This window comes from Onychostruthus taczanowskii, unplaced genomic scaffold (genome assembly GCF_017590055.1).
Source record: "Onychostruthus taczanowskii isolate IOZ18803 unplaced genomic scaffold, ASM1759005v1 scaffold19, whole genome shotgun sequence".
Taxonomy (NCBI): Eukaryota; Metazoa; Chordata; class Aves; order Passeriformes; family Passeridae; genus Onychostruthus; species Onychostruthus taczanowskii.
The window spans coordinates 7,359,640-7,381,322 of NW_024499128.1; the positions used below are offsets into that span (position 1 = coordinate 7,359,640).

Here is a 21,683-nt window from a genome sequence, read left to right on the forward strand (position 1 = left end):
TAAACTCAACATTCGAAGCTCTTTCTCGCTCGCTCTTCTGGCGGATCAGTCTCTCTGCGCGCTTCGTTTCCGGTGGTGCCGCCGCTCCCCCGGGTTCACCGGCGGGGCGGAGCGGGCCCTGCGCTGGCCGGAGGCACCGGCCGCGGCCGCCCCTGCCCCGGTAACTCCTCTCCGGCTGTTACCGGCGACCGCGGCGGTAGCGGAGCCTCCGGGGACGCGGGGACGGGCGGGGCCGGCCTCAGGCAGCGGCCGCCGGCAGCGCCCCGGCGGGGCGGGTCAAGGCGGGGCTGTGCGAGGGTCGCGGGACCGGCGGTGCGAACCGCGCCCGTCTCCGCCCGGGGAGAGGCGCGGAAGGCGGTGTCGTGCCCGTCTCCGCCCGGGGAGAGGCGCGGAAGGCGGTGTCGTGCCCGTCTCCGCCCGGGGAGAGGCGCGGGAGGCGGCACCGGGAGGAGGCGGCCGGAACTGAGCTCGGGCGCTTCCGTTGCGCCCATGCGCTGCCGCCGGCCTCCGGGAGCAACAAAGGAGGGAGCCGGGGGGCCGCGGCCGGGCGGTCCCGGGGAGCCGCGGGGTGAGGAGCGCGGCGGCGGCGCCCCGGTGGGGCCCGGGCCTGGGCGCGGTGGAGCGGGGCGGGGGGAGGCGGGACCGGCGCGCTGCGGGCCGGAGGGGGCGGCCGGAGCCCCGCCGGAGGCCTGGGGCCGAGCGCGGCACCGGGAAGGGCTGAGGGACGGGGGAAACGCCACTGCGGCCGCTCACGGTGCCCGTGTTCGCAGGGCGGAGATGGGCTCGGCGTGACGACGCCCTGGCGGCGGGGAGCGACCCGGGCGAGCAGCGCTGCGGCGGGGAAGGTGAGGGGCGCGGGGTCCCGGGCTGGCTCGGCCGGATCTGGCCGGGAGCAAAACTGACAGGGACCCCCCAGGGGAGGAGGGAAGATCGCCGGTGTCTCAAGCTAGATGTGATTTTAGGCTTTTTTACGAGCGAGACAGGCAGCTTGTGGCGGCAGGACAGCTGCAGGCGGTCCTGGGAGCGAGTCCCGCAGGGAGTGTCCGGGGGTCGCTGTAAGTTTGGGGCAGAAGGCAGGGGATGACAGGGGTGCGGTGTCGGGAGCATCCCCGAGCCTGGAGCCTGCTGCTGGGAGAGAGGAAACCGCGCAGAACACGTGAATGTTTGTGCTCAATAACCCCTTTCATCTGTTAGTGCAGTCCTGTCACAGTGAGTGCTGTACGTGCTTGGTGTTGTGTTTGTAAGCCCTAAGTAAATGTTACAGTTGTGTTTTTTTGGAAAAGGTGGTCCTCTTCAGTATGTTAGAAGAATGGATGGAGATGATGGGATAGCTGCTGTTTACAAGCTGTGTAAACTAACAAATACTTCTGTATTCTTTTGTAGGTGTGTTGATCTTGATTTTATGTACTGAAAGCTGATCTTTACTCCTCCAAGATGGCATTTGTTTCAGCACAAGGGCCTACGGTGGTGGACCAAACCACTTTGATGAAAAAATACCTTCAGTTTGTGGCTGCTCTTACAGATGTCAATACACGTAAGAGACTTTTTTCTTCTTGTAAATTGCAGCTCTTCAGTAGTTTGTTTCACAAGCGTTGCAGACTTGTTCAACTGATGAAAGAGACAGTGAAATCTGTCAAATTCACTTTGAAATTTGAGTTTCGATTTTTGAAGAAGCAAAATGATGAGAAACATTTGCATGAGCCAAAGTGAGTGAGCTGTGTGTGTGTGTGCAGTTGTGTGGTGGTTGTTTGAGAGAACTGTGTGTCTTATAATTGGGCAGTGATAGCTAAACTGATAAGATCTGATTGCTTCTTTGATCAATGAGTTTGTTGTTTTCCTTCATGACCTAGCTTTACACTCACATTTTTCTGCTTGAATTTTCATTTTCAGCTGATGAAACCAAATTGAAAATGATGCAAGAAGTCAGTGAGAATTTTGAGGTAAATAAAAAGATAATAACCCCAAGCAACAAAACCCCATCAAAACCCCCCTAACTTTCTGCAATGGCAGACTTTCTTGTGCTTAATGTATATGAATTGAATTTCTGATGTTATGTAGTTAAAATATTAATAGTAGTATCCTGTGACTAATGATTTATGTGGTTACAAGTCATTGATTCTAGGTTTGTATTTAGGAATTAACCAGGTTGTTGAAGAATTACATTTGGACTTAGTGAGCTTTCATTGCCAAATTCTTTAAGTATTTAAATAAAAGTGAAGTAAGAAATTTTTCTTCTGTTTTTTGAATTATGTGAAATGTCTGTATTTAGTGCTTTCTTTTATTTAGTTCAAATGTGTATTGTGCTCTTGTGAAAGAGGAGTTGTCAGGTGCAGAATCTGACATCAGGAGTGGAGATGTCTCCAGGGACATCTTTTGCATGGTGATGGACCATCTTTTTAGATGAGCAGCAGAGAAAATGTGAAACACAAGTTAACCCAGCCTTGTGTTAGCAGAAATTATACTTTAGTTGAATACTTAGTTGTTACGTGCCTGTTGTTACAGAAAACGAAAAATGATTCTTCTGGAGTTTATCTGCTTAAACTATTTCTGAAACAATTTATCTGACTAAAATAATAGTTTTAACTGCTTAGGCTGGTGATATGTTAGAATCTGAAGACTTAGTTGATTTTCTTTGCTCTTCCCTTCAGTAGGGAAGGGCTCATATTTGTTTTGCTAATGTTCTCTTGGAACTCACGTGGTTCTGTAGTGTCAGCAGATACTTAGTCACTGAATCTATTCAAAATTCACTGGAAATGTTTAATAGTGGCTTTGAATGTAACTGGGTATAATCTGTGTGATGTCTATTTTATAACCCCCCATTTTTTGTGCTTAATTAGAATGTGACATCATCCCCTCAATATTCTACATTCCTGGAACACATCATCCCTCGGTTTCTCACCTTTCTGCAGGATGGGGAAGTTCAGTTTCTGCAGGAGAAGCCAGCACAGGTAAACTGTGTGGAGCATCTCCTGCCTTTTTGCTGTCCTTGATTAACCTAATGAACTGATTTAAGACTTGTTAAAAATAATCTGTCATTTGGAGTGGAGCTGAAAAAGTCCTGTTTCTAAATAAGTTACTTATAAACTTTTGCTATTCTGGGCTTCTGTGAAAAAGGAGGAAAAGTAGGTGCAACAGAATTGGCTTTCTTTGTGAAATACTACACATTGTTACAAATTACTGACTTTACTGAAGGTTAGGAATGAAAGGCAAAAGTTGAATCTTTGTCATTAAATACTTGAAATTGCATTCCTTAAAAAAAGTCTAATTTTTCAGCTGTAAATTAGCTAAATTTGCCTCATTCACATAGGTGGGTAGTAGAAAGAGTTATGTCTTTGTATACAAGCCTATGTTTACATGAAATAAAATGGCTTTTTTTCTATTTCAGTATGTAGAATTATTAAGCTGAAAAAGATGCTGCAACTAATTGTTGGGTTTTGTGGCCTTTTCAAAAAGTTCTGTCATATCATTATTTTTGTTTTTCCTTTATTTTTTTTTATAGCAACTCCGGAAGCTTGTGCTTGAAATAATTCACAGAATACCAACAAATGAACATCTTCGTCTTCATACTAAAAATATTCTGTCTGTGATGTTCAGATTTCTAGAGGTATTTTTTACTTCCTCTTAAAACTGTCAGAAACTTTCAGAAATATTTTCCTCTACTTTCTTCATCTCCAAAGTTTGCTGGGGGTAGGATTTTCAATCTGTGCTGTGCTGCTGGAGCAGGAATGGAAAGACATTCTGTTTTAAGCTTCACCCATGCCCTCTCTTACCATCTACAGGTTTTCTGCATGTTCTCTTCTGCCCTTTAGAAACTTGGATTTTACAAATGCAGGGAGCTGTTCTCATGCTGGGCAGGATTTTCTGGCAGATAGCTTATTTTTGAGAGCTTGTTTTCTATCTGGGAATTCACAACACTGTCATTGGAAGCTCACATGGAGGTCTCTTTTTGAGGGGCAGTGGGAACAGATCTGATGGTACGGAGTGGTGGAAATGTCTGGGTTTTATTCCCTCAGGGTGGATTTAATTTCAGCCGTAGTCTAGGGCTGCAGGGTATCCAAGGAAAGGCATCTTGCTCACACAAACCCATATTGATGGGGCACTTCAGATTGTTGAGAAGAATATGATTTTAAAGGGTTTTGAAGTACCCGCTGAGTAGTTGGAGAATTCAGCAGTTAGCTCACTAAAAAGTTTCTTTCTTTTTTTTTCCAGACAGAGAATGAAGAAAATGTACTGATTTGCTTAAGAATAATTATTGAATTGCACAAACAGTTCCGACCAGCAATCACTCAAGAAGTAAGTCATAACTCTTGTTACATGGTATAAAACCTGCTGCCATGCTCTTCAGAATTGCTATTTTGTTTAACTGGGTTGATTGGTTTGTTTCGCTGTTATCCTTTTATGTTGCCTGACCTGTTGTCATAACCATATGTTTAATTTTATTTCCTTTTTTTAATATTAAAGTGATTTTTGAAAGATTGCATAATGGTAGCACTCCTGGGGAAAAAACCAAACTGTTAAAGTTTTGTTGTACTTGGTATAAATGTTTATGGACAATATGAGCAGTCTGAGGAATAAAATTCCCACACAAAGGAAGAGAATTTATGCCTTTTTAGTTTGTAAAGGAAAATGCTGAAAAGGAATTTACCCTGATTGACTTCCCCCTGCCTCCCCTTTTTTCTCTTGTGACTCATCAAGGGAAATTTGGAAGTTTGCATTCTTATTCTCTTGCTTTTTGCCTTGATTTTCTTTTCGGAAGACTTAGTTGTTTCATAGTAATTATACCTAACAACACTGTATTGGAACTCTGTAGAGATGATAGGTAGATCAGATTCTTTCCAAGTGAAATTTGAATTAATGCTAACTACGCAGAAGGTAGGAGAACACTTTCAGATTATTTTCAGTTATCATGAAAAATATGCTGTACTGGTGAGTAGAGATTCGATGTATTTGTACTGTTAAAACAGAATTCTAAAATTGTGGTTCTAAAATTATCTTTTAAAAATTTTTTATGGCAACTGACTTCTTCCTTCCTAGATTCATCATTTTTTGGACTTTGTGAAACAGATTTACAAGGAACTTCCAAAAGTAGTGGTAAGCTTTTTATTTCTTAAATTGCCCTTGCTATAGTCAGAAAATTAGTTTTTGTTTCTTAATTTTATCTCTAATAAGAGATACTGACATAATTATTTTGCATCTGGTGATACAAAGTAAATATAGTTTTAGTGAATCTAGTTATCAAAACTATGTTTAAAAATGGAGACATTTAGATTTTGATTTGGAAAACCTTGTGTTTCTGGCACGCTGTTAGTGGTAGAAGATGGAGGTGAGCTGGAGTTCTGAAGCAGGGTGAGGTTGGCTGCAGTTGTCTCCAGGTACCCAAATGCATCAGTTTTGAGGGAAGGGTGAGGTCATGAAGGGAGGCTCCAGTCTGATCCTCCCTCCCTGATACAGTGTAACTTTGGGATGTTTCCTTTAGCAGAAGAGCCACCTTGGCTGGGGGAGCTTTTCTGCTGCTCTGTCCAGGGGGAGAGCTTGCAGGGTGTGTGTCTGGCCCGGGCAGTGCAAACATCCCTGCCGGGAGGAGAAAACTGCTCCAGGGGAGAGTTAAATGGGGCAGTTCTGAGGAGATGGATGGCCTTTCCCCTGCTGCTGGCATTGTGATATTTTTCTTCTGCTCTTTGCTTGTAGAATCGGTACTTTGAGAACCCTCAGGTGATTCCAGAGAACACTGTTCCCACTCCTGAGATGGTTGGCATGATTACAACCATTGTGGTGAAGGTGAACCCTGAGCGAGAGGACAGTGAGACGAGGACAGTGAGTGTTCTGACTGCTCTTAGCTGGGGGACTGTCTGGAGCACAGGACCACAGACCATAATGCCAGAAATAACAGACTTCCTTTTTGCTTGTTTTCATTATCAAAACTTTTCTGTAGAAGCTGAGTGAAACTTTCCAGGTATTTTCTATGCAGCTGTAATTACAGGATTTTATTTAATGTAATACACAATGCTTTTGTGTTTTGAAGATGTTATTGTTAAATATAGTGCTACTAAAATGAGCAGTTTCTGTAAAAATGTGCTTTACATACTCTTTTGAATTAATAATTAGACTGTTTATAAAGCTTGTATTCTTTCTTTCAGCATTCAATAATTCCCAGAGGATCTTTATCACTAAAGGTCTTGGCTGAGCTACCTATTATTGTTGTTCTCATGTATCAGGTTAGTACACTTCAGTATTTTGCATGTAAATACTTCATTACTGGGTGGCTCATGTAACTTCTGTTGGCTATCATATTAGTAAAAATTTATATGATATACTTTTGAAATTAAAATATCTAAAAATAAAGCTGGTGAGATATAGTAATTTTTTTTTTCTCATTAGCTCTCCAGTAATTTGACTGCAAGTGTGACTTTTGAATTTTTCTAATAATACTTTCTTTTTTTAAGCTCTACAAACTGAACATTCATAATGTAGTAGCTGAATTTGTGCCCTTGATTATGAACACTATTATAATACAAGTTTCTGCTCAAGCAAGGTAAGAGCATTTAATGGTATTTTGATGATATTTGAGATAGGTTTAAGTAGTTTATCATTCAATGTTGCTCAAAGTATTTTTGTCTTCTGTCTTGTGATTTTTCATTCTAATCTTATGCTTTTAATCTCAAAAGTAGCAACGATTATTTGACTAAAAATCACCAAGTTTCTGTAGGTGAAGTTATTGACATTATATGTCATTGGTAAAGTCCATAGTTGTGCAGTAGGTTCCAGTTTATTATTTGATAATGAGTAAATATAATAAAAATTATGATTTGATAATTTTTTTAAAATAGAGTTTCTGACAAAAATCCACATTGTCACAGACAGTGATGAAGACCCTGGCAGTGTGGACACTTGTCATTGTACCTTTTTCCATACCATCAATGATAGATCTATGCTCTTCAAGGTGTAGCTTATATGAAGCCTTGTGATGTTGCAGGGATAGGCACTGCTTTCCTTGCCTCAGAGGGGAATGTTTCTGGAGAGCAGCAAGTGGTTCTGGTCAGGCCAGTGGGAGCAAGATCTCTGCTTTCCCTGTCTGCCTGGGTGACCTGGTTAAGTGGTTGGAGCTTGAGAGAGACAGACAAGTCTGTGGGAGGGAATATTGCTTGGAAAAAAAATTGGCCCCATTTAGGGGAGCTGAGCCAAATGCGTGCTGCTTTGTTGGCTTGGCTTTCTGTAGAAAGGTGCTGCTGGGAATTTGAGTGGCAGAGGGCTGGTTGAAAATTGGCTCTTCCAGAGAGATTGTATTCTTTTAAGAAGCAAGAACTTCACTACAAGATGATGTAATTTGAAACTTCACTGAATTTTTCTGAGTGAAGGTACTGAAGGGGAGGAATAAAATCGTAACCACTGTTCCCTTTAATTTCAGACAACATAAACTTTATAACAAGGAGTTATATGCTGATTTCATTGCTGCTCAGATTAAAACATTGTCTTTCTTGGCTTACATCATCAGAATTTACCAGGTAAGATGAATTTTTAATACTTCGGTACTTAATGCACGGGGTTTCTAGTTGCTTTATGTCAGGCAAGTGACCTGCATGTCTGCAGTGCATCAGGGGTTGGAGATGGGAGCATTTGTTTAGAGTATCTGGAGGTGGAGCTGTACTTGATTATCCTTTCAAAAGTTTCCTCATGTGAATACAGGGTAAAAATATGCCATTCCCCCTCCCTGGGCATATATGGAATGACTGCTGTGTTTTTGTTTTAGGATTAGATTTTGCAAGAGAAACTAGTGAATTTTAATGGAGTACTATTTTGCAAATGTAACACAAACCTTAAGAATAGAGCGTTTTAGTAGTTGTACTCATGTTACTCTTTTTTTGTTACAGGAATTAGTGGCTAAATATTCTCAGCAAATGGTAAAAGGAATGTTGCAGCTGCTCTCCAATTGTCCAGCTGAAACAGCACACCTCAGGAAGGAGCTCCTGATTGCTGCTAAGCACATCCTCACAACAGACCTAAGGAGCCGTATGTAGCACTCCTTATAAGTGTACCTGTAAACTAGAAAGATTTCTGCCATTGCTGTCAATTTTAGAGGCATATTACTTACTTGTATTGGACTATCACAAGATGCCAGGCCAAATAGAATTGTTGTGTGCAGGGTTGCCCGATTTGTCATTTCCAGTAACTCATTAGTTATAGACAAAAAGTTTTTCAAAGTTGTAAATAACCTGAGCACTTTTTTTCTCTTTGCAAATGTAATTGGCTTTGACTGGGTACTGCAGTGTTACTCAAGGGACAAGTGTCAGTGGAGTAGACAGTCATAAGAGATTTTTTGGAAATTTCCTTGTAAATGGCACTGCCTTTTATAAGCTTCAGGAATTAATTTGGGGATAAAATCACTTTCTAACTTCAGGTTTAAATACTGAAGTTAAATGATCTAATGCTTAACTATCTTATTTTGATTATTTCCTTTGCCAGTTGTTGTGTATGGCTTTTTAATTTTTCTATTTTTTAAATTCTAGAGTTTATTCCATGCATGGACAAGCTGTTTGATGAATCTATACTGATTGGCTCTGGATACACTGCCCGGGAGACGCTGAGGTATGAGAAAGTTCTGAGTAATGATCTGAGTGCCTGCCAGGGCTGCTTACTTTGGAAATTATTAATATTTACAGCAGCTTCTGTATAGGGTCCTAAATCTTTGCTTCCAGTAACTAATTTTATTAGATTGTTTTTTATTGGCAGAGCTTCTGCTCCTGTAATGGTGGCTTTTGTTTAACACTTTCATGGCACAGCATGGTAATGTGAGTGTAGGGCAAAATAAGAGAAATGGGTGAATGAAGATGATTTCAGTTTTTTGAATTGTGGAGGATGACCAAAACAGAGAAACCAGCTCAGTATCTGCCCAGTATTTCATGAAACATTTGAAATCTTATATCTGGTGTAAAATGTGAATGAGATTTAAATCTTTTGTCAATGAATACTTTAAAACATACTTGTTTGCAACTGAAAAAGTAAATGGAGAGAATACCTAACTTTCTATGTCTTCAATAGTCTAAATCCGAACTTCTTTTTCTCTAAGTATCAAGTGTACCTTATTGACAACATGTATTAGATTTAGAAGTATTTTCTCTGCTATATTAATTTATGATTAATTATGAAACAGATTACCAGCACTGCTCAGAATGTGGCTAACATGCATGTTAACTGCACGTAGATGAAAATATGTGGTGGGGTGTTCTGCAGTGAAGGAAGAAAGATCAGAGAAGCAGTACCACAGTTGTGGGATAGATTGCTGCATCATTGGTTAAATTGCACAGGTTAAATTCCCTTGTGTAACTGAAAAAGCCTTGTGAACTCTAGGTTTGCATATGGAAATAGAAAACTTACATTGAGAAATTTGGAAGTACCTCCAGGCAGTAACTATTTGTTTAGTCAAATTAAGAACATTTTTAGTTGTGTTCAATGTGTTTTCCTCGTTCCTTGTTTTGGCTGTAGACCCCTTGCATACAGCACCCTGGCAGACCTGGTGCATCACGTCCGGCAGCATTTGCCTCTCAATGACCTCTCCCTGGCTGTCCAGCTGTTTGCCAAGAACATTGATGATGAATCCTTGCCAAGCAGTATCCAGACCATGTCTTGCAAGCTCCTGCTAAATTTGGTAGACTGTATCCGCTCTAAAAGTGAACAGGAAAATGGAAATGGTAGAGACATCCTTATGAGAATGCTGGAGGTATTGATTTGTTTAAAGCATTTGATAATTGCTTGGATATCCTGTTTTGTAGTGTGTTGTCAATCACATTCTCCTTCAGAAATGGGAATATATAGGAACAGCCCGTGTACTGTATTTCACTTCAGTGCTTCACAGAAGGGCTCTTTAAAATGCTCTGCAGCTGGGATAATATCTCAAGTGTAGTGGAGATGCTTTGTCAACTCAGCTTCATTCAGTGGCTAGTTTCAAAGCAGGAAATTTAATGCCTGTTTTGAGTAGCTTGGGTTTTTGAAAATAATTTTATTTTAAACTTTAGTTATATTTTTTTTTTTGTTGTGTAGGAGTATGCAAGAATTGTATTTTTTTTAATGCCTTCCAGTTATGTTATGTTTTTTTTTTTTAAGCCCTGAAAGAGGGTCTTTGCACACGTCCTTGGCATGGCACAATACAATCTGTACAATTAGAAATATCTGCTCTTTGAAGACCTAATGATCCTTTTTAAGGATCTTTATATGGAATGATTTTTTTTGTATTTTTGAAAATCAGGGATGCACTAGATGTTTGAAGAAGGCAAACTAGTTTATTGATACACTTAAAAATGTTTGCTGTCATTTGAATGACTTCAAAAATAGCTGAAAGTTTTATTGATCTCAGTCTGCTGATTTGAAATACCAGTGCTATTAAACTTAGGATGATTTTTGAAGAAGCAACTTGTTTTCTTTCTCTTTCCCCCCTCCCTGCTGTTTGATCTGCCTCTCCTCCTTTGCCTTAGGTGTTTGTTCTGAAATTCCACACCATAGCACGCTACCAGCTGTCTGTCATCTTTAAGAAGTGCAAGCCCCAGTCCGAGCTGGGGGCGGCTGAAGCTGCCTTACCTGGAGTGCCCACAGCAGCAAATGCAGCCCCTGTTCCTGTCCCATCTCCTGCCCCAGCCACTCCCGTGGCCCCTGCACCTGTACCTGTGTTTGAAAAACAAGGAGAGAAAGAAAAGGAAGACAAGCAGACATTTCAGGTCACGGATTGCCGGAGCTTAGTGAAAACTTTGGTCTGTGGGGTCAAGACGATCACGTGGGGCATCACCTCGTGCAAAGCTCCTGGTGGTAAAACTGCATATTTAATTGCATTTATCTCTCATAATTCTGCAGAAAAAAGCCTCTCTAGAATGAAAGCAAATAGTATTTTTAATGCTTAACTATCTTATTTTTCTTTCAGAAGCACAATTCATTCCTAATAAGCAGTTGCAACCTAAGGAGACTCAAATCTATATAAAACTGGTGAAATATGCAATGCAAGCGTTAGATATTTATCAGGTATGAAACCTGCCCACACAGCATTTCTATTTGTGCAGTTACTGTATGTTACATCTTTTAATAAGGATTTATTTGTCAGCTAAAACACAGATTACACCTATAGTATATTTTCACTAAGTCTTTAATTGGTACCACAACTATTGAGAAAGGCTCAATATGAAGAATAAATTTCAAAAGTGAATTTCAACATACTTACTATTTGCAAGCAACAGGTTATTTTCTCAACAGCCATTTTTGTCTGTTCATGCAGGCAGGTCAGACTGCAAATAATAGTTTTTCATGTAGTGAATTAAATCTTTCCTTGAAAGAGATAGTTTAGCTAACAGTTGAAGCATTCATGTGTCTGTGTTTTCTGTAGTTACACAAAGCACTAATGAAATGTAAATGTGTTTGATTGGGTATTAAGTAATTTAAAAATACACTGATATCTCCTATTGTTGTTTTTCTCCATTTCTAACTTCCCAGTTTTAAAATCTGTTCTGAAAACACTCACTTTTTGTATTTTTAGTATTTTTGTCATGGTTGGCTCTTGTGCCCAACTTCTATTTGTGGGGGCTTGCATGTAAAACCCATAACATCTCGGTTACTTTCAAAAGCTATTTTAAGACTAATGGAGACTGAGCTACTCAAATTCTGTAACCAATGTATGTGTTTTCTCCATTGCTGTAGGTGCAAATAGCAGGAAATGGGCAGACATATGTTCGAGTAGCAAACTGTCAGACAGTCAGGATGAAAGAGGAAAAGGAGGTTCTGGAGCATTTTGCTGGTGTGTTCACAATGATGAACCCTTTAACTTTTAAAGAAATCTTTCAAACTACTGTTCCTTATATGGTGGAGAGGATCTCTAAAAACTATGCTCTTCAGGTATGTTGCTGTTTACTTTTTAAATTGATAATGAGCAGCATGTAGGAAAGAGTTTATGCCGTGAGGTACACATGACTGATGTAGAATTATAAATATTGATATTGAAATTAGCATGTGAGATTTGAAGCAGTCTATATAAAGAGTAGTCTATGAAAATCAGGTAAAAATGGATTTTCAAAAAACCTTATCTAAGTAATGCAATACAAACACGAACACTTCAGTTTAGAAGATATGAATGGGATTATTCTTGAAAAGTACTGAGCATTATGGACTTGTTGTTTTGTTCAGCTTGTTGTTCTAATGTTCTGCTGTTTTACAGAATGCAAATCCTATAATATCCATTGAAAATTTAACCTGAGGCTTCAGCGTTAAGCTACACACATGGTTGTTTTCCACTGAGGACAAACAGAATCATTTGGGTAGCAGTGGAGATGGGGAAAGAAATTTGTCTTAGGTTTTTTTTTAATGGATAGTGCATTATCCTTTTGTTCTTTTTATTACAGTAGTAATAAGTTCTTTGTGGTTTCCTTTTATAGATTGTTGCCAATTCTTTCTTGGCAAACCCTACTACCTCTGCTCTCTTTGCAACCATTTTGGTGGAGTATCTTCTGGATCGTCTGCCAGAAATGGGCTCTAATGTGGAACTCTCCAATCTGTATCTCAAGCTGTTCAAGTTAGTTTTTGGCTCAGTTTCACTATTTGCAGCTGAAAATGAGCAAATGCTGAAGGTAAAGGTCATTTGTTTTAAAAATAAGCCAGCTTTAAAAACAACACTCCTAAGGGTTGTGCACAGTCTAACATTTGAGAGTAATTAAATAGTGCTTCAAACATTAGTGACACATCTCCATTTTTTTTTCCCAAATTCCAAGTACGTTGTCTTGTTTATAAGAGATGGTTTCTGTGAATATTTTCATCATGTTTGAAACTATGGAGTGATGTACTAATTCTGAGTATAAATGGCTGATACATGACTGTGGTCTGTGATTGCTATAAGCCCATATAACTTCATGGTCAGGACATGCCTAAATTCTTGCATGTTTTCTCTCTTTGTAACTGTATTAACTTAAGAGTTTTGCTTGGATTGAAAGCACTTTTTTGTGTGTTGGTGAATCTTGTTCACTCATGTCATATTCAGTGACGTGGACCTCTTGAGTTAGATTTTTTTATGCTCCTGGGAAATCTGGGCTTATAGGAATCCTATTCTTTCTACTGACATTTTCTATTCCAAGGATCTATTTATGTTGATGAGATCATCTCATTATTCAGTGAATTTAGAAATGCTGAGCTTGTAGCAAGGTGCACTTTGCTCATAAAAGCAGCAGCTGCCTGTATCTAGAAAAGACATTAAGAATTTAATGGAACACTGATTGTCCTCTCATACTTTCTCTTGTTTTAATTCCTTGTTCTTTGTACCAAACAAAATTCTGATACAGGTAACTGTAGAACAGAGGGGGATTACCAATTTCCCAGAATCTTTGAAAATTAGCAGTAATATGAAGCAATATTCATATAATCTTGCTTTAATTCTTGCAGTTTGTCATCAGAATCAAGGTCATTTGGATTTTATAAGATGGTGATGAAGTTTGAAGAGTATAATTTACTACCTTCACAGTTTCATGCTTCTGTTACTTTGTTTTGTTTCTGCAGGATGAATGGTAGGGGCCTTGGGCAGACAATTTAATTGAATGATGAAGGCTGTTTGCAGCATTTGCATAGCAATGTAGAAAGCTTTTTAGATGTTAATAATATCCAGACATGTTGCTTTTTGTATCTGGTCTATGAGAATACGGGTATTTATCAACTATTTTTAATGAATCTTGCAAGATGTTCATGTCCTCTGCTCAAGGCCACCAGCTCCATAGCCTGTTTTACTTGAGAGAGTTTGCTTTCAAAATGAAATTTTACCATTCACAACAATTAAGAACTAACAATGAAATTAGATCAGGAGTAAATTAATATTGTTAGGTGTCCTCTCTTTCATTCTGACTCCTCAGATTTCTGCTCTCCCTTCCCAGGTACTTGAGAGGAAATATTTCCTCATTGTGTCAGATTTGCAGAATCCCATGCTAAACTCTTGTACAGTATGATGATGACAAAATTGATATTTTATTAATCCTCAAACTTTATTTTCTTTATAGCCACACTTGCACAAGATTGTGAACAGCTCTATGGAACTTGCACAGACTGCCAAAGAGCCCTATAACTATTTCCTGCTGCTCAGAGCACTGTTCAGGTCTATTGGAGGAGGCAGTCATGATCTGTTATACCAAGAATTCTTGCCGCTGTTACCAAACTTACTGCAAGGTAGAGCAACGCCTTCCTTCCCTGCTCCAGCTTCTGATTTTTTTATGTGAATAGTAGTAATAAAGTTATATTATGTAGTTGAAAACCACTCAAAACTAAAACCCTACCTCTAATAAGTAGTTTCTGATTTTGAGTTCAGTGATTGATTAAAATACCTTGAGTGTGCTTGTTTTCATTTACTGTCAGCTGCTTCAGGCTCCATAGTTTTGGCTGCGTCACAATTTCTGCTGCTTGTTTTTCTTCTTTTCATTGTGGGGCTGTTGGGGTTTTCTTGTTTGTTTCTTTTACTTGTTTGTTTTTTTTTGCAATGGGTAACTTTGTTGGCATAAAGCATTTGGGGGATGAGTGAGTAGGCGAAGCAACGTTGCCAGGCCATTGCTGGTTTTGTGGGGAGAGCACGGCAGTGAAGCTCTGGCTGTTCTGCAGTTTAGGGCATGTGTGTGCACTTGCAAGGGCATGATAAATAGAAATTCAAGTAGTGCTAGACTGCAAAGAGAAATGGAAATAACAATCAGTTTGATTAATTGAGCATTTATGCTTGCAAGAACTGTGTTCCAGAAATACTGAGAGTGAGCAAGAAAATGTGGAGAGCTACTTAAACCTAAGGACAAGCTAATCAAAACTATTCCAGGACTGTAGACTGGTTCAGATCTACAGCTGTAGGGACAGTTTTTATTGTAGTTAGCAAATATATATGTTATCAATAAATCATTATGTAAAACTCATGTCAGTAGATTTATAGACTATGTCTATATCTTTATGGGGAGATCTAAATCTTTATGGGGAGAAAAATCACTTGGGGAGGGTGCTTAGTCTGTATGGGGCAATTAATGCGCTTGAACTCACTCAATGTTTCTTTCCAGGATTCAAAATATTTTTAAAAAAGTTCTGTGAGGGTTTATTTTTTATTGTTAGAAGGCTGAGGTTTGAGTCAAATTATCGTTTTTCTTTTCTATCTGCAGTATTCAAATACTGCCTTATTGAGTCTAATATAAAACTTTAAAATATGTAGAGGTGCTTTTTCTTCTATATGTGTGTACATAAAAAAGGCATTCACTGCCTGACATCCTTAGATGTAAGTTAGAATAATGAATGGTATTAATATTTTGTAAATCCATTCTTTACAGAGCTGTAAGCTCTACAGTGTTTAAAGACGTCAGGCTCTTCTGAATTGAGGAAATAGCAATTTTGAAGAGCAAACTGTGTCTTTTTCCTGTGAGTGTATAACTTATCCGTAACTTTCAGGACTTAATATGTTGCAAAGTGGCCTTCACAAACAGCACATGAAAGACTTGTTTGTGGAGCTCTGCCTCACTGTGCCCGTTCGTCTGAGCTCGCTGCTGCCTTATCTGCCAATGCTCATGGACCCCTTGGTGTCAGCCCTCAATGGATCCCAGACCCTGGTTAGCCAGGGCTTAAGAACTCTGGAATTGTGTGTGGATAACTTGCAGCCAGACTTTCTGTATGACCACATTCAGCCAGTTCGAGCTGAGCTCATGCAGGTAAATGTGCTGTTTCCTCTTAGACCACAAGAGGTCATTGATTTGCTGAATAATATCAGAAATTTGTGTGAAGCTTTGGTTACAAAAACATGAAAAATCTGTCATGAAACCCATACCAGTCTGATGTGAGTGTAGAAGGATAGTTGGTGTTGTGCCAAAACTATGAAAATTTAGAAGTGAATTAATTGTTTCTCCTATATACTTTGTTAAATGGTTACATTCTATTTACTTTATTTGCTTCTGTATTTCAAAACTAGCTCTGATCTTAATTCAGTTCAGCCTTAACTGGCTTGCTTTTTAAATTAACAATGTTGTTTAATATTTATCATAAACATGAAACTACACTCCAAGATAGCAAAGATTTTGTAGCTGATGACAGTAGTCTAAATCTAAAACTGCATTTAGGACTACCCTGTTACAAAGCACTTGGGCTGTTATGAACTGAGACTGCTGATACTCAGCCTTGATAAGGAACTTATGCAGGGTCAGTTACCCAAATACAAGAATCAAGTGTTTTCCTTAACTTTTTTTTTACATTACAACTTGAACAATGTTGAAGTAAGCCTGGCCTGCCTGTGTACCTTAAACCCCCAGGCTCTGTGGCGAACCCTGCGCAATCCTGCTGACAGCATCTCCCATGTGGCTTATCGTGTGCTTGGGAAATTTGGTGGAAGTAACAGGAAGATGTTGAAGGAATCACAGAAACTACAATATGTGGTCACAGAAATCCAAGGACCCAGTATTACAATTGAATTTTCAGACTGTAAAGCATCCATTCAGCTCCCAATGGAAAAGGTAAGGGCTTAAGTTACTTTCAATGCTGAGAAACTAACTTTAAAAATATCTGTCTGGAAGTTCTTTTGTGATTTCTCCTATAAACTGTGTAAGATTTCACCCCCAAAATTACAGATTTAGGCATGCTGTACTGCTCTTACAAAGTGATAGGCTAGGGAGCTAAAGTGGCCCAAATAAATGTTTTCACAGAATGAGTAAGGTTGGAACTCCTGGTATATTGCTTAGGTTAGGAGAAGGAATCTCATCTAAAAGTCCCTATTTGCTTTTTGAAATGTATCAGAAATTTACTGTAGAAGTTCTTCAGTGGTGGTTATTCTCATGACTCCAGTGATTTGGTTTTGTTTGTTGTCTCTAGAAGCACTTTGTACTGTACTGGCTTTCATCTGGCAGTAACGGTGTATCACAAGTGCTTAGTTCTCACTAATTACAGCAATCTAATTTCTGAGACTGAAGCTGGATTTGGAGATAATTTGGTCTGTGGAGTTTTAAGGCTTACCTTTTCAATTAGACTTTCATAAGTAGATACCATCTGAATGTGATAAGCAATTTTCTTCACTGACAGCGGCTCTCTGGCTCCATCCAGCCAACAGGATTAAAAATAGCTTGGAAAAGTGATTCTTAAAATGCAGATTTACTGATTTCTCTACCGATTTCAGCTGTACTGAAGCTGATTTATTGAATACGTATAAATACTGTAGCTGCTGACATTTACCTGTCCTGCTAGGCTTAATTAAAACTAAGTTTTCCAAAGGATTTTAGCATCTGGCATTGATATGGAGCAATCTTCCGCTGCTCGATGTTGACCAAGAAAATGTTATCTGCTGACCATTTTGTATGTAAGAAAAGGAAATGCCAAAGTAAAAATGAAAAAAAAAGTGGAATAAATTGAAAACAAGAAATCCTTTTTTTCTTTTAATGCATTGGTAGACTTTTGTGGCCTGTACAAAACTAATTTTTCTTTTCATTGAGATGCTGTGATAAAAACTTAGGATGACAATAACTTAAGTAAGTGGAAATGCTAGGGAAGGAAAATGCCCACTTTACAGCAGGGGCTTTTTCTGCATAAACTTAATAAGCATGGATGGTTAGATTTTACTTGCAATTGATAATTCCTTTTTTTATGCATTCCAGAACAATTTGTGCATGTTTTTTTTTAACTTAATGCCATCTCATTTATCTTCCTGTCTTTTGTGGGAGAAGGATAGAAATTAGGCAGTTGTACTTTTATGTATTATCTTTATATATATAAGCACAAAATAGAAATTTCCCAAAGAGATGTACTCCCCTTTTTTAATCATCTTAATGTCTTAAAAGATTGATTAGAAGTATTCTCGAATGTATTAAATCTTCTTGCAATGGAAGAGTACTATTTCCATTAAATAACTGTTGTTTAGAAGTTGCTTGCAGGGACGTTTCATCATGCATGGAAAGGTACCATTTATATATGGGTATAAATGCATTGTATACATACAGTGTAAAGGGATTAGACACAGCAATTATTGCTGAAGGCAAGACAAGGGAAATTACTTTTTGGGAAAGGGGAGGGACACAGTGAGGGTTTACCTCACTCATAACTTGAAATGCTTTCTGACTGTGGAGGTATTTGCCATGAAACTTGGCAAGTACAAAACCACAGAAAACACCATGGCATTTTCAAGCCACACTCTCAGGCTCTCTCTGCATTTCCTAACTCGGGCAGTCCAACCTGTGCCTACACTGAAAGCTACTTTTAATATATATTAATGATACCATTCCTTTGATTAATGACCTTGTGGTAAATGCCAAGAGTAAGAGGTGTGTGGATTCTCTTGTCCCATTCCAGGCAATCGAGACGGCCCTGGACTGTCTGAAGAGCGCCAACACGGAGCCCTATTACCGCAGGCAGGCCTGGGAGGTCATCAAGTGCTTCCTGGTGGCCATGATGAGCCTGGATGATAACAAACATGCATTGTACCAGCTCCTTGCACACCCCAAGTATGACAATTCTCTAAACGTAAATGTGTATGTAAAATTTATGGTGTCTTTGGAGCAATCTAGTTTAGAGACAATAATTAGTCTGTGCAATTCATGGGGTTTTTGCCTGCTGATGAAAAGTTTTGTTAGCATGTTTTTTAATGCCAGTGACATGTTAATGTTTCATAGTTTAATTTTCTTTCCCTAATTACAGCCCAGTGTATAATCTATTACATATGATCAATATGATTAATTTTAGTTTCATATATTTAAATAATTGGAATATTCTGGTGCTTAATTGTATTTTAGAGATTAATTTAGATTGTGACATTTTGTATGTACATGTAAGCTTTTACTTAAGTGAAAGTGAAAGGGAAAATTCAGTTTCATTTAGTGACTAAGCTATAGCATAGTCACACGCAGCCTCTGTTTATCTTGGTGTGGGAGCCTTTTCTAGGAGGTTTTCTTACATGTTTTGCAATTTTAGTCATTGATATTTCACGAGTTTATTGCTTTTAGACAACCTTAACATCTTTTGCCCAAGAAGTGTGGGCTGACTTTGACTCTTGCAATGCAGTAAGTGTAGCTAAAGAGCATAGTAGCTTTCACAGTTTGGGCTTGTTAGACTTGACATAAATATAGCTTTGCAATGAATAAGTTTTGTTGGGCAGTGATTTGATAAATAATGTTTCAATCGTTCAAGATTAAAATCAAATGTCATTTTAAAAAAGGGAAAAATGTCAAAATATTGAAAATGACATTCTGTAATTGAGTTGCAGTGTGAAGCCTGTATACCTATTATTGTACATACGTGGCTTCTTCTGAACCACTCTTTTAAATGTTCCTGATGAAATTGAGCTATCCATCATGCTGGAGACCAGTGGCTGACAAAATTAATTCGTACTGAGCAAACTGGTCTAGCTCTACCAAATTGAGGGTAAAACAGGAGGTGGAGAAGGAGTTAGGTATGGACAGCAAACTTTGAATGCAGTTTGAGCTGGGGGTGCTGCAGTTCGGGGTTCTGTTGAGCACAGCCTTGTGTTTCAGCTTCACAGAGAAATCCATCCCCAGCGTGATCATCTCGCACCGCTACAAGGCCCAGGACACCCCGGCACGCAAGACGTTCGAGCAGGCCCTGACCGGGGCCTTCATGTCGGCCGTCATCAAGGACCTGCGGCCCAGCGCCCTGCCCTTCGTGGCCAGCCTCATCCGCCACTACACCATGGTGGCCGTGGCTCAGCAGTGCGGTGAGTGAGGGCACGCAGCTCCTGGGGCCTCCTGGGCACAGCTCGGTGCTTTTACACACGCTGCTTGTTTTAAAAATCACAATATTGCAGTTGCGTCTGGGTAACTGCACTGGATTTTTGTTTGACGGTCGAATTGTGTTTTAATTCTTTACAGCAGTGGGAATTATTAAACAAATTTTAAAAGGCAATCAGTTACCTAATAATGCTCTGTAAATGCTACAGCAATGAAATAATTGCAGCATGGAACAGCTTATACAGTTCCAAAGCGTTTGTGTAACGTAATACTCACAGTACTATTTGCAGATGGTCTTTAATTAGGTTGTTTCCAGTTGTGGTTTTGAAGGACCTTTAGGGGAACTAAGTAAATGCTGGAGCATTGCAGTGTCTTATATCCCAAGAAGAAAACTTTTTGTTTGGGCTGTATGACAAATAATTTGGTAAAAGGCATATTATAAGCATATCACTCTGCATTGTCACATTAATGTAACTGATTCTTCATTCTTAATTAATCTTCTTGCAGTGCGTAGTCTAGTGTATAGAAGAAAATGTTCAAGTAGATGTAATCTTTTTTCCTTCTAGAAGTGAAGGATGCCTTATAATCCATTTATATGCAAATAGGCACAGGGCTTACTGGTTTTGCCATGAGCTAGTCCGAGGAGTAGTAAAATCTAATTAAAAGACTATTCATATTGAAATATCCATTGTTTTATCTTTATTTTCCCTCCCCTCCCATTCCCTGTTACAAATTCCAGGTCCTTTCTTGCTGCAGTGCTATCAGGTTGGGAGCCAGCCTAGCACAGCCATGTTTCACAGTGAAGAAAATGGGTCAAAAGGCATGGATCCCTTGGTGCTTATTGATGCCATAGCCATCTGCATGGCATATGAGGAGAAGGAGCTCTGCAAAATAGGAGAGGTGGCCCTAGCAGTGATATTTGATGTTGCAAGCATCATCTTGGGTTCAAAGGAAAGGGTAAGATTTTCAAAAGTGTATTGAAATGATTGAGTTTCAGCCAATGCCATTTTGCTTCTAAAATTTTGGAGTCTACCAAAAGCTGAGAAAAGGAGACTGACCAATTTCTTTGTTTCCAGGCATGTCAGCTTCCCTTGTTTTCATACATTGTGGAACGTTTATGTGCTTGCTGTTACGAGCAAGCTTGGTATGCTAAACTAGGAGGTGTTGTGTCCATTAAATTTCTTATGGAACGGCTGCCACTGATCTGGGTCCTCCAGAACCAGCAGACTTTCCTGAAGGCACTTCTCTTCGTTATGATGGACCTAACTGGAGAGGTATGAATTTTATCAAATCGAATTTTATCAAATAGTGTGGGGAAAATTTCTGGCCTTAAATTCACACAGATTGAACTCATAGTAATCTTGATTTTGCTGAACTTCAGAATGTGTTTTACCTGCAAGAGTTAGTGAATTCTAGTCATTTTAACTCAATTCAAGATCTGAAGTTAGAAATGAGGTCATATTTTTCCACTTAACTTTGCTGAAGTTTTTGAGACTACACTTGCTGCTTTCAGAGTAGAAATGTGCATGTAGATCACAAAAGAACACAGATTCACTGTCATTTACCACGGAATCCCTCCAGGGAATCCCTAAGCTTAGTTGGAAATTGAAATCACAGGATTCATCAAAATCAAATTCTAAGTTGATGAGTAATGTGTAGATTTGTGATCTTAGTTCTGTACTTAGCTGATAAAAATGATCTCTGATGCCTCAGGTTTCCAATGGAGCAGTTGCTATGGCAAAGACCACATTAGAACAGCTCTTGATTAGATGTGCAACTCCTTTAAAAGATGAAGAAAAAACAGAAGAAATCCTTGCAGCACAGGAAAAGTCTTTCCATCATGTCACACATGACCTTGTTCGAGAAGTGACCTCTCCAAACTCCACTGTGAGAAAACAAGCCATGCATTCCTTGCAAGTGCTTGCACAGGTCACTGGGAAAAGTGTCACAGTCATCATGGAGCCACATAAAGAGGTAAGCAGAAATACTTACTGAACCCCA

At 39.4% G+C, this 21,683-nt stretch overlaps 1 protein-coding gene across 3 annotated transcripts in view; it reads left to right on the forward strand.

The window, feature by feature from the left end:
- Positions 1-410: 410 nt before the first annotated feature.
- LOC121334459 (transformation/transcription domain associated protein) overlaps positions 411-21,683 on the forward strand; it is a 76,658-nt gene continuing 55,385 nt past the window's right edge. Inside the window, exons 1-27 of one of the 3 annotated variants that reach the window (XM_041401632.1) lie at positions 411-568; positions 771-845; positions 1,384-1,534; positions 1,891-1,940; positions 2,838-2,948; positions 3,500-3,604; positions 4,210-4,293; positions 5,035-5,091; positions 5,689-5,814; positions 6,138-6,215; positions 6,444-6,532; positions 7,406-7,502; positions 7,869-8,007; positions 8,505-8,583; positions 9,481-9,715; positions 10,467-10,794; positions 10,907-11,004; positions 11,674-11,868; positions 12,405-12,596; positions 14,007-14,172; positions 15,418-15,674; positions 16,269-16,469; positions 18,292-18,470; positions 19,470-19,669; positions 20,422-20,639; positions 20,759-20,956; positions 21,396-21,656. In XM_041401632.1, coding sequence (XP_041257566.1) covers positions 1,435-1,534; positions 1,891-1,940; positions 2,838-2,948; positions 3,500-3,604; positions 4,210-4,293; positions 5,035-5,091; positions 5,689-5,814; positions 6,138-6,215; positions 6,444-6,532; positions 7,406-7,502; positions 7,869-8,007; positions 8,505-8,583; positions 9,481-9,715; positions 10,467-10,794; positions 10,907-11,004; positions 11,674-11,868; positions 12,405-12,596; positions 14,007-14,172; positions 15,418-15,674; positions 16,269-16,469; positions 18,292-18,470; positions 19,470-19,669; positions 20,422-20,639; positions 20,759-20,956; positions 21,396-21,656 — 3,843 coding nt within the window. In that variant the 5' untranslated portion in view covers positions 411-568; positions 771-845; positions 1,384-1,434. The remainder of the gene's footprint in view (positions 569-770; positions 846-1,383; positions 1,535-1,890; positions 1,941-2,837; positions 2,949-3,499; positions 3,605-4,209; positions 4,294-5,034; positions 5,092-5,688; positions 5,815-6,137; positions 6,216-6,443; positions 6,533-7,405; positions 7,503-7,868; positions 8,008-8,504; positions 8,584-9,480; positions 9,716-10,466; positions 10,795-10,906; positions 11,005-11,673; positions 11,869-12,404; positions 12,597-14,006; positions 14,173-15,417; positions 15,675-16,268; positions 16,470-18,291; positions 18,471-19,469; positions 19,670-20,421; positions 20,640-20,758; positions 20,957-21,395; positions 21,657-21,683) is intronic. The other 2 variants (XM_041401634.1, XM_041401633.1) reach the window with 2 other exon arrangements.